The sequence below is a fragment of the Pinus tabuliformis genome, chromosome 7, assembly GCF_031772625.1.
Source record: "Pinus tabuliformis cultivar Carrire ecotype Pingquan chromosome 7, CPIR1, whole genome shotgun sequence".
NCBI lineage: Eukaryota > Viridiplantae > Streptophyta > Pinopsida > Pinales > Pinaceae > Pinus > Pinus tabuliformis.
In genome coordinates, this window is record NC_142293.1 from 1812572887 (window position 1) to 1812585247 (window position 12361).

General features: G+C 33.0%; 1 protein-coding gene and 1 pseudogene across 1 annotated transcript; both read right to left on the reverse strand.

Annotated features, from left to right (window-relative positions):
- Window positions 1-9230: 9230 nt before the first annotated feature.
- LOC149255633 (uncharacterized) lies at window positions 9231-10693 on the reverse strand. Its single transcript, XM_089455092.1, has 2 exons — window positions 10583-10693; window positions 9231-9986 (listed from the first exon to the last, which is right to left on the reverse strand). Exons 1-2 carry the CDS (start codon window positions 10691-10693, stop codon window positions 9231-9233), a joined length of 867 nt encoding a protein of 288 aa, XP_089311218.1.
- Window positions 10694-10929: 236 nt separating this feature from the next.
- Window positions 10930-11980, reverse strand: LOC149255634 (uncharacterized; annotated as a pseudogene).
- Window positions 11981-12361: the final 381 nt, after the last annotated feature.

Genomic DNA, 12361 nt, shown 5'->3' on the forward strand with positions numbered 1-12361 from the left:
TTTAGAGAATACCTATAGAGTCAAAGTAACAAAATACCATCAAAGCATCTCGATCGATATAAAAAATGCAAAATCAGAAATACATTGACCATACAATTACATTCACAAATAACCAGATTCACAAATACACGATTATATGGAGGAAAACTCAAAGAACTTTATTAATAATAGAAGAGAGGATTACAACCCAGTTGTCTAATCTAGCATCATCCTCCCAGCATCAAAGCCCTCTTCACCTCATGAAAAGCAAGATCACCCAACAATACAATGTCTCTTCTCACAAATAAACCAACAACACTTCCTTACAAATTACAAAATTCCAGCCTCTAGATCTCTCAGATGAGGGATCCATTTATAGATGTCTTGCAAGGGTGTGAGTCAGCTTTGGGTTTTTTATTAGTGTCATTCCACTTATAGTTCTTGGTTCCACTTAGAGATTTCATTGATCTCTTACTCATCCCTCGGCGAATTCAAAGAGGCAAGTGTCATGGGAGAAGTTTCTAGAAGATTCCAACAATACAATGTCTCTTCTCACAGATAAACCAACAACACTTCCTTACAAATTACAAAATTCCGGCCTCTAGATCTCTCAGATGAGGGATCCATTTATAGATGTCTTGCAAGGGTGTGAGTCAGCTTTGGGTTTTTGATTAGTGTCATTCCACTGATAGTTCTTGGTTCCACTTGGATATTTCATTGATCTCTTACTCATCCCTGGGAAAATTCAGAGAGGCAAGTGTCATGGGAGAAGTTTCTAGAAGATTCCATGAGCTTCCACTTAGCAAACTGTCTCTGCCATTTGTCCATTCTCGCTCATCGCACCCTACAGAAGGCCTCTTCAGTATGCATCGCACCTGGCTAGTGTAGCAGCCAGTATGCATTGCACCTTGACCATGGAGTAGTCAGTATGGTCCAGTTTTGGCCAGTTCTAAGTGGTTTTTCAGGTGGAACTTCTGGGAAATGATGTAATCAGTTGACCATGATCCTTTAGGGTATGAAACAACACTTTTAGGGGTTAAAGAGCCCTTGGTTTATCGACATATGTGACTGGGGTTGAAGTGCCCAAATATGTCTATAACAATAGGGGATCCACAAAGAGAGCGAAGTCGCTCCATGATGGGAGGGATAAGGCTTAAGTAAGCATCCATTCAAAGTTGTTAGTTGGGAAAGATTTTACTAACAAATATCCTAGACTTTATTTTTTATTTTTTACTTGTGTTGAGTCACATGTGCAAGCCACAATGTAAAACATAACACACTTTTGCGCAGCTGTGTATGTTCAGAAATTGACTAGGGAACTGCGCAGGAAGTCAAAAATAGGTTTCTGGGCCTTGAGATATAGGAATTTTGTTCTCTTTGGGATTGTTTGGGTTCTAGCTTTGCAGGGGAATGATTTGGAATTCTTTGATGGACAGCGAAAGATCCAGACTGACAATCATTTGCCTAATGCGACAAAATGACGTGTAACAAAGTGCCACCCAAAAGAACTTTTGGGTGGCTTTTTGCATGCTTTTTTTGTGGTTTTAAACACAATTTTTTTCTTTAGCACTTTTGTGGTGCATGGGGGTTTAGCCCATGGTTTTGTAGTTCGATTAAGGAACTATAGTTTTATTCTAATCTAGGATAAATGGATTAGTGGTTTATGGGTTCAATACATATACTTTGTATTATACTATAGTAAAAAAGAAAATATTAAAAAATATTTCTGTGGTTTTCCTATTTTGAATTTTGGGAAAACTCTTTGCGTTAATGTGTGTGTTTTCCATTGCATAATTTCTATTTTATTAAGAATCTACTTATAGAAGTATATGGTTAAACCTAAATAAATCTCTTCAAAGTCCTATCTAATAAGCTCAGCCAGATAAAAGTTATAATAAATTTTCTATATATATTTTCTTTAATCCATCTCAATATCTCATTTTTATATTATTTTAAAATAGAATATACAAATCCATTGTTAACATAATCATTAAAAAATAGATACATCTATTTTTTAAAAAAATTCTAAAATATCATTAAATTTTTTAATTTATTTTTATTTTCACACCTATCAAAATTTTAAAATAAATATTTCTTTCAATCTACTAAACATATTGTTTAGAGTTATATGTTGCACTAATCTTTACTAAATTAAAACAAATGGTTTAATTATATTAAGCTTTTATTACCCTTAAACCATTGTTTAGAGTTATATGTTGCACTAATCTTTACTAAATTAAAACAAATGGTTTAATTATATTAAGCTTTTATTACCCTTAAACCATGTAGTATCGATTTCATAATTTCAACTCCATAGCAATTTTCATAATTTTAAAAATTATAAAATTAATATGAAAATTAACGAGTTCATAATTTCAACTCTATAGCAATTTTCATAATTTTAAAAATTGTAAAATTAATATTAAAAATTTCTGGAAAATATTTAGACACATGAATAAAGCATCCTTACAAATGTGCAAATCGACCGTCAAACCTTAACAATTTCAAGCCTATGACAAATTTATTAATTTTAAATCTGTGCAAATTATTTAAGGAAATTATATTAATTACTTAACATTTACACTAACTCTATTCAAGAAACCATATCGCTTAAGTGGTTAACATTTACACTAATTGGGTTTGACTCTGTTAAGATCTAACGACCCTCAAACCTCGTAACAATTCCAAGCCTACGACAAATTTATTATTTTTAAAATGTGCAAATTATTTAAGGAAATTATATCACTTAAGTACTTAACATTTAAAGTAACTCGGTTGGGCTATTTTAAGATTCTACGACCCTCAACCCTTGTAACTCGGTTTGGCTATTTTAATGTGCCCATTATAATTATAATTATATATATTCACTAAATAAATAAAAATTTCCATGGTAATTAAAAAAACAAAAATAAACATAATATAGTTCTATAACATTAGATATAGTTCTATAAATACACATACACATAAATATATAAAATATTTTATTAAATTATGTTTCAAAAAATTAATTATAAAATATTCTCATAAATATCTTTTTAGAAAAATACACCATAACGTTTAAAAAAATTTAGTGCATGTAAAAAAAAATCTAAATGACATTATTCTTAAAATCATATTTTACAATTTGTTTAAGAGATTTGTAATTTTTAAGATGTTCAACTTAAGATATATATTCATTTTTATTATGCAACCAGTTTACAAAATAGAAGAAAAGATAGATCAACGAATTCAAAATCAGATTCTTCAAGGGGGCAACATCTTTTACATTATACAAATGAACAATTCTTGGATGATACAAATGAAAAGACCTCCTTTTTATATATAGGAGTCTAAGGGGTCACAATATAATCAGAGCTGACATAACAATAATAATGTAAGGGCACAACAATAGCAATAGTGTGCTTCAATGGGGCACAATAATAACAATATGGGCACAACATGGGCACAACAATAACAATAAGGGGATGCAATAACAATACTAATAAGGGAATACACTAGTATTATAGGGACCTAACATGCCCCTCTCCTTCAAAAAAGTGTTATCCTCAATGCTTGAGTAGTTCTGGATGCTTCTGTATAAAATTCTCATCCCCCCATGTGGAATCTTCAGTGGGTAAGTTCTTCCACTTGATGAGATACTCTGACATTGATCGATTTTGTAAATGCCGATTTCTTGTTTCTGTGGCTGCTTTAGGTTCCAATATGATTTTTCATTTAGACTTGGGTAAACCTATGCTAAAATCCATTGAAACCTCCTCCCAACGTTGACTTGGAATGGATAAAGGTTGTAATAGACATGAGGTCTTAATTGTTTCAACTTTATTTTTTTGGAAAACGAAACATTCCGCCACAAACTTTTGAATATACGATTTAAGGCCATACCAAAAAAGTTCCTTCCTAACCCTATGATAAGTTTTTGAAAATCCTCAGTGCCCTCCCAAGGGAGAGGTGTGCAATTCCTTAAAAATCTTTTGTTTGAGTTGGGAATTCTTACACACGTATAAGCGATCTTTGTACCATAACGAATCATTTTTCCAACTAAATGTATCATATGTACTGGGATCTTGTTGTAAATTTTGAATGAGTGCCCACACTTCTTCGTCATTCTTATATTCATCCATTGCTTCATTTATCCAATATGGTTGGATAATAGAAATGGTGCAAAACAATGCTTCCACATCCTCATCCTTGCTTGAGAGTGCATCTGCAACAACATTTTGCTGCCCTTTTTTTGTAGATGATTTCAAATTCATAACCCAACATCTTTGTGACCCATTTTTGCTGCTCTTCTGAAGATAATATTTGTTCTAAAAAGTATTTAAGACTATTATGATTTGTTTTTACCTTGAAATGTCTTCCCATTAGGTAAGGTCACCATTTCTTAAGTGCAAGTAGTATTGCCAACATTTCCTTCTCATAAATAGCTTTGTCTAAATACTTTCCTTTGATTGGACGAATTTAGAAATCAATGGGTCTTTCTTCTTGCATTAAAACAACATCAATTCCATTTCTTGAGGCATCACATTCCAAAATAAAGGTTTCAGTGAAGTCTGACATAGCTAAGACCGGTGTTTGGCGCATTGCCTCTTTAAGTTGTTCAAAGGCCTTTGTTGCTTTTGGAGTCCATGGAAATGCATCTTTGTTCAATAATGTTGTTAGAGGTGCTGTTATTGTCCCATAATTCTTAACAAACTTGCGATAATACCGTGTCAACCCAATAAATCCTCACAGATGCTTTATGGATGTGGGGATTTTCCATTCCTTAATGGCTTTAATTTTTCTAGGGTTTACCTTAACACCTTCATGAGATACAATATTACCCAAATATTCCACCTCTTGTACTCCAAAGAAACATTTGGATGTTTTTTCATATAATTATTTCTCCTCCAATAGTTTGAGCACCCTGTCAACATGTTAAACATGATCCTTCCAAGACTTGTTGTAGATTAGTATATCATAAAAAAATACTAACACAAATTTTCTAAGGGTTTGAAAATGGAATTCATCAAACCTTGAAATGTAGAAGGTGCATTAGTAAGGCCAAAAGGCATGACCAAAAATTCATAATGACCCTCATGAGTTATAAATGTTGTTTTCAGAATGTCTTCAGTCTAACAATGTAAACTTTGAAACGGGAACTGATACTGTTACCCGTTTCGTAGAAATAGCAAAAAAGTGACCTGATTTTGAAAAGGGGTGATGCAGAACGAACATGTTTTTTTAGAGCATAGTTTTTGGCACTTTAATTTTTTGATGTACATTACGTTTTAAAATCGTTTTAGAATGGTAGTGATTGTCACGTTGATTTAAAAAAGTGAGTATTCTGCATCACCCCCTTTTTTTAAAAGGCCTGTTTTTTGGCTTTAAATTTTCTAATGTATAAAATGTAAATAATTATTTTGTAAATTTGATCATTTTTGAAGTGGTCGTTTTCTTCACGTTTTCTTGTTTTTTATTTTAATTTTAACTTTTTTTTTAATGAGGTTTTTATTGTTTTGCATTTTTAAATTAGGAGGTCGATATTTAGAATTTTCGATATTCTACATATTTCTACATCCTTAATTAATTTTTCAATCCACATGAAATAATTGTTTCTAAAAAACAATATTTTTTAACAATGAACATAAAAATAACCATTTTTAACATAAATATAGCTAAAAAAATACATGTTTTGATAATTTTTTGGTAGAATTGACATGTCAAAATCACAATTTTTACACGAAAATTTTAACTAAAAATGGTTAAATAATAGGTTTTTTTTTTTAATTTTTTTTTATTTTTATGAATTTCATGTGAAAAAAATAATAATAATAACTTTTTTTTCAAAAAATAATGATTAACTTAAAAATTAATGTGAAAATCACATCTTAGAAATATTGAACGCATAACAACCTTAATTGTGTGTTTATTCTTTTCATAAAATGTCAAAGTCAAAACATTGCAAAGCTTTGTTTCCAAGCATAACTTAAATTTAATCAACAAAGTCACGTAATCCAAACTCTTCGTCCTCTAGGGTTTCATCATTGTCTTCTTCCACAATATTTTCTGCTTCCTTTTGCTCATTTTCCTCTTCTAATGGATCTTTGATGTCTGCGAATCTCCCAATGTATGTCTTTCCAAACATTCCATGTAATGGTGGGCGGGGTTCCTTTACCTTTTTTGCCACATGTGATTCACTAAAGTCCCCTTTCTTCAACCCAATTTCTTGCATTGCATCTGGAAGAAATTGAAAAGCATTAATTCTTTGTTGAATGAAAGGCTGAAATGTTTAAAAATTTTCTTGAATAACTATTTCAAATACCATTTATGAAAAGATGGTAATGCAAGCACATAGAACCAATAAATAAGATTTCAAAGATGCCAGAGAATGTTATTGCCTAGTGGACAAATATCTAGTCTCTCTACAAACAAGCTACACCAAAACCATAAAAAAAAACTAAGCAAGTTATTAAACCTTCCTAATTTTAGTTTGTTAAATATCATAGTCTAAAAATAAAATAAGTAACTTGCACCTCAAACTTACATTGAAAAGAAACATTAATACAAATGATCCAATTTCAATTGAGAACAATAGTTTATTATGAGGAAAACAAAAACAAAAAACCCTTCTAATTCTAATTGAAACAAAGAGAAAATTTCAATATAAAAAACTCAACACCCATATCTAGATACATTATCACCACATCTCTTTGACTACAAATCAAGCACTGGAGAAAATTTTTAATATAAAAACCTGAGCATCCATATATAGATACATCAACACCCCATCTTTTTGAGTAAAAATCAAGCACTCCTCTTTGTACATTAAAAAGGAGGGATGAATCAATCTATCTTGGTTTATGAGGAGCAATGAAAGGAATTCCTTTTGTAATCTTCTAGTTTAGATCAACTAATTAAAAAGGTGTAATAACTAATCATTTAGTTTGGGTTGTTGTTTCTAAAAGAGTATGGCCCAAAGCTTAATTATGTCCAATGTCACTTCATAATCTATATGTAAGAAAGATCTCTTCCACTTGAATTAATAAGACACTAGAAACCTCACGTACTCAAAAAAAACCTATTGAAAACCAATTTGATTCAATAGACCTAATCAAAACAAACATACAAGAGAATGTAAAAATGAACATTTGAGTATACTCAAATCTTGAAATTTGTGATCCCAATTCATAATTCTTTATTTATTTCAATCTCATCATACGTTAATTATTTTAGCAAAAGAAAAAGACAACTACATTTCTATCTTATTCAGAGTTCATTATTTTGGAAAAGAGAAAGAAACCTATGTGTTCATCTAGAACATGGAGAAGAGGTAATCCGTGTTAGATTGTCTCTTTTTCTTTCACAATACACACCAATAACCACTCTTTTTAGCTTGCCAAGATTATTTAGCATCAAAAAATATCTGACAATGGAAGATTGGCAAATATTGTGTCATACACAATGATTGGAAAATATTGCGTCATACCCAATGAAAAACAGGATGGGAAGAAAACAAATAGATGTGGCAGATCCATGGGTGAAAAAGAAAAGTCATAAATACTAAACATATTGCAGATTTTTATAACTGCTTGCAAACCTGGCATAGATGCCTAATCTATGCATCATGAATAAGAGATTTGGATAGGTTATAATTCTAAGCTTAATAGAATTGTCAAAACTTGTGACTTTACAAACTCCTTTTTGTTTGGGCACAAGAAGGTCCTATAAAACCAAAACCACTTCTACCTTATTATTCATGATGATGCCAAAATCAATAAACATATTATAAACCTTATGTCACCTCCTCAACATCCATGTCACTTTTATAAAATAAAATGTATTTATCATTCTACTCAACATTCATTTTTATCAAAATTCAATATTTTCACAAACATGAAATCACTTTAAAACATTTTATACCAATTTTATTAGTCATTCAGCTGGGAGAATTGTCCACACCGCTGATTTGATTTGACCGTGTAAAAAATCATTTTTATATAACTAAAATAACCTAGCAAATTCAGTAAAACCATTTGAAAAGCTTTGAATTTGTCAATACAAAATAAGATTAAATACATTATTAAGAAGGAATTTTATTGACATCTTAGCCAAATATTTATGGTGAAGATAATGTGATTGATTACACATTTGTGTCATATATACTGGTATTTTCTTAGATTTAAAACAAAGTGATATTAGGAGCATGATTTTCAAATTACAATTTCCCTCTCTCAGGTTACCATTCAAAATATGATGGATTCCATGATATCATAAGATGATTTCAGGGTGTTTCAATGAAGTGAAGATTTTTCTTTTCAATTTTGGCAATTATATTTGTTTTTATTAAATTTTATTTAACTATAATAATATATTATAGTTTTTTAATTTATTTTAGAAAATTGAATATGACTTAAAATTCCTTATTGTGTGGAAGTTTGACATTTTAATAAATTTAAATGGAGAACACCCCCTTCAAAGGCTTGGAATGTTGTTCCATGGGAATTTTTCGATGACTTAGTCTACCAAAACGATTACTAGAGATATGACTATAAACCCCCACATATACAAAAATACTTTAGCTAATAACGCGGTGAGCACAACAAGGATCTTTTCATACCTGCACTCTTTAGTGATAAGAAAACGTCGCAGATTTGTGAAAGCCCATTTCATTGGGAATCTAAAACATTACATATGAGTTCAATACCATGTGTTTCAAAATTCAGCATTGTTTTTATAAAGTTAACAAAATAATTAAAATAGCAGATGGGGCAATTCGTAGCAGATGGGGGCGATTCTGAGAATCGCCGGGTGGTGGGTCGATTCTCAGAATTTCAAAACCCAAAGCTTTTCAAATGGTTTTACTGAATTTGCTAGGTTATTTTAGTTATATAAAAATGATTTTTTACAGGGTCAAATCAAATCAATGGTGTGGACAGTTCTTCCAGCTGAGTGACTAATAAAATCATTTTTCATTATCAGGAGAACAACATATTCATAAACCACCCCCAGGTCACGCAAGTGTCTGCATGCCCTAGCCAGTGTAACCTGGAAATGCGTCCCCAAAGCCGAGTAACAGGACTGCCGAGAGTATAAATTTGTCAATGCAACGAATTATGCTGGCACACAGTTATTCGACAAGCAATAGAGTTGGAGTACCAACTGGTTTTCAAATCAATTTCAAGGCTTGTGAGGGGGAACACTCTGGGTCCCTCAATTTTCAGAATTGAAGTTACGCATGCATACCAGAGCTGCAGCCCTTATTAATTGAAGTTTCATTTCAAACAATTAAAGTTCATCTCAGGAATGCTGCATGAAAGAGAGAAAGCAATTATGTCTGAGCTGGAAACCCATTCTTCATCTGTGAATAAATTCACAATGGATGCCAGGCATTCTTGCAAAATGCCAGAAAGACAAAGAAGTTTACGATCTAAAAAGAACCGTGTTACCATGACTGCCAAATTCTCTGCTTCAGAGGCTGTTAAAATAGACCTCGACTTCCTTGCCCGGCAGCAAGCAGCCACAAATTTGACCCAAGACCGAATATTCTCTGGCGGCCCATCGTAGGAAAAATCATCTTTATCTTGTGAGAGCATCCGCTCATCTCCCATACAATCTTCCAAATATCCATATGTTTGAACAGTTTCTTTAATTTGATCATAGGTAGGAACCCAATAAAGAGTACAAAAGCTTGATGAACCCTCAGTTCCTGAAAGAATGATGCTGCATAAGAAATCACAAGCAGAAATCTCCACATTTTCATTTGACGTGTGTGCCATTAAATTGAAGGCCCAACATACAGTAAAATAATCATAGTGACTACCAGATAAAATCAAGTTGAGAATCCAACCACTTCTTAAAAGCTCTACCATGAAAGACTCTCCATTTTCAGCACTCAAGCCTGTCATTAATCTGAGCTCGCTGTTTTCTGAAAGTTTTTGCAGTAGGGGACACACATCAACTATTGGAACAACCAGTTTTGGAGAGGATTTCTGAGAACCAAATATTCTTTCACCCCATGATGACTTAGTCTACCAAAATGATTACCAGAGATATGACTATAAACCCCCACATATAAAAAAATTCTTTAGCTAATAATGCGATGAGCATAGCAAGGATCTTTTCATACCTGCACTCTTTAGTGATAAGAAAACATCGCAGATTTGTGAAAGCCCATTTCCTTGGGAATCTAAAACATTGCATATGAGTTCAATACCATGTGTTTCAAAATTCGACATTGTTTTTATAAAGTTAACAAAATAATTAAAATAGCAGATGGGGCAATTCGTAGTAGATGGGGGCGATTCTGAGAATCGCCGGGTGGTGGGGGCGAATCGACCCGCCACCACCACTGGTGGAGTGGTGGCGGTTCGATTCTGAGAATCGCCCCACCACCCGGCGATTCTCAGAATTTCAAAACCCAAAGCTTTTCAAATGGTTTTACTGAATTTGCTAGGTTATTTTAGTTATATAAAAATGATTTTTTACACATTCAAATCAAATCAGCGGTGTGGACAGTTCTCCCCGCTGAGTGACTAATAAAATCGTTTTTCATTATCAGGAGAACAACATATTCATAAACCACCCCCAGGTCACGCAAGTGTCTGCATGCCCTAGCTAGTGTAACCAGTATATCTTTTTCTTTCTCCTTTGAAATGCTATGTGCGTCAATGTCACTATTAATGTTAAATTTCTCTTCCAAACAATTGCAAAGCCATGAAAGGGCGGCAAAAGACATTGATACGGGCTGGAAATGCGTCCCCAGAGCCGAGTAACAGGACTGCCGAGAGTATAAATTTGTCAATGCAACGAATTATGCTGGCACGCAGTTATTCGACAAGCAATAGAGTTGGAGTACCAACTGGTTTTCAAATCACTTTCAAGGCTTCTGAGGGGGAACACTCTGGGTCCCTCAAGTTTCAGAATTGAAGTTATGGATGCATACCAGAGCTGCAGCCCTTATTAATTGAAGTTTCATTTCAAGCAATTAAAGTTCATCTCAGGAAGGCTGCATGAAAGAGAGAAAGCAATTATGTCTGAGATGGAAACCCATTCTTCATCTGTGAAGAAATTCACAATGGATGCCAGGCATTCTTGCAAAATGCCAGAAAGACAAAGAAGTTTACGATCTAAAAAGAACTGTGTTACCATGACTACCAAATTCTCTGCTTCAGAGGCTGTTAAAATAGACCTCGAATTCCTTGCTTAGTAGCAAGCAGCCACAAATTTGACCCAAGACCGAATATTCTCTGGTGGCCCATCGTAGGCAAAATCATCTTTATCTTCTGAGAGCATCTGCTCATCTCCCATACAATCTTCCAAATATCCGTATATTCGAACAGTTTATCTAATTTGATCATAGGTATGAACCCAATCAAGAGTACAATAGCTTGATGAACCCTCAGTTCCTGAAAGAATGATGCTGCATAAGAAATCACAAGCAGACATCTCCACATTTTCATTTGACGTGTGTGCCATTAAATTGAAGGCCCAACATACAGTAAACTCATCATAGTGACTATGAGATAAAATCAAGTTGAGAAGCCAACCACTTCTTAAAATCTCTACCATGAAAGACTCTCCATTTTCAGCACTCAAGCCTGTCATTAATCTGATCTCGCTGTTTTCTGAAAGTTTGTGCTGTAGGGGACACACATCAACTGTTGGAACAACCAATTTTGGAGAGGATTTCTGAGAACCAAATATTCTTTCACCCCATGATGCAACCTCAACTGTTGCAGCAATATTATGCACCTGCCTTTCACACTCACTAAAAAACTCAGACAATTGCTCCTCTTTCTTCTTTCCTCGTTTATCATCATCCTCATCTGAGCTATCAGATGAGTAAATCCTTGCTTTTTTCGACTCTGTTTCAACAATTTTAATCTTCTCTTGATAATGGTCATGAAGAAGCTCGTCCAAATCAATGAGAATTGCACTTCTTTTTTTCGGTCCGGAGCCTTTTGCAGAGCCTTGGGGGCGTCAAGTCCTCCATTTCAAAGTCCAAAAAATCGGTGTCCTCCATCTACTCTGGAGCAAAATTATTAATTGAAGTTTCATTAATATTAACTCATTATTATTATATTCGATGAAAATCATGTACATACAATATAATTGTGAAATATAACCATGGGCTATATATAGCTTCTATCAGCTTCTGTACATACAATATAATTTTGAATAATTGTGAAATATGAGCCATTTATATCTTTTGTACATACAATATAATTCTTCTCCTATGGTTTCAATTCAGCTTCCGTACATACAATATAATTGTGAAATATAACCATGGGCTATATATAGATTCTATTCAGCTTCTGTGCATACAATATAATTATATATAGCTTCTATTCAGCTTCTGTACATACAATATAATTATATATAGCTTCTATTCAGCTTCTGTACA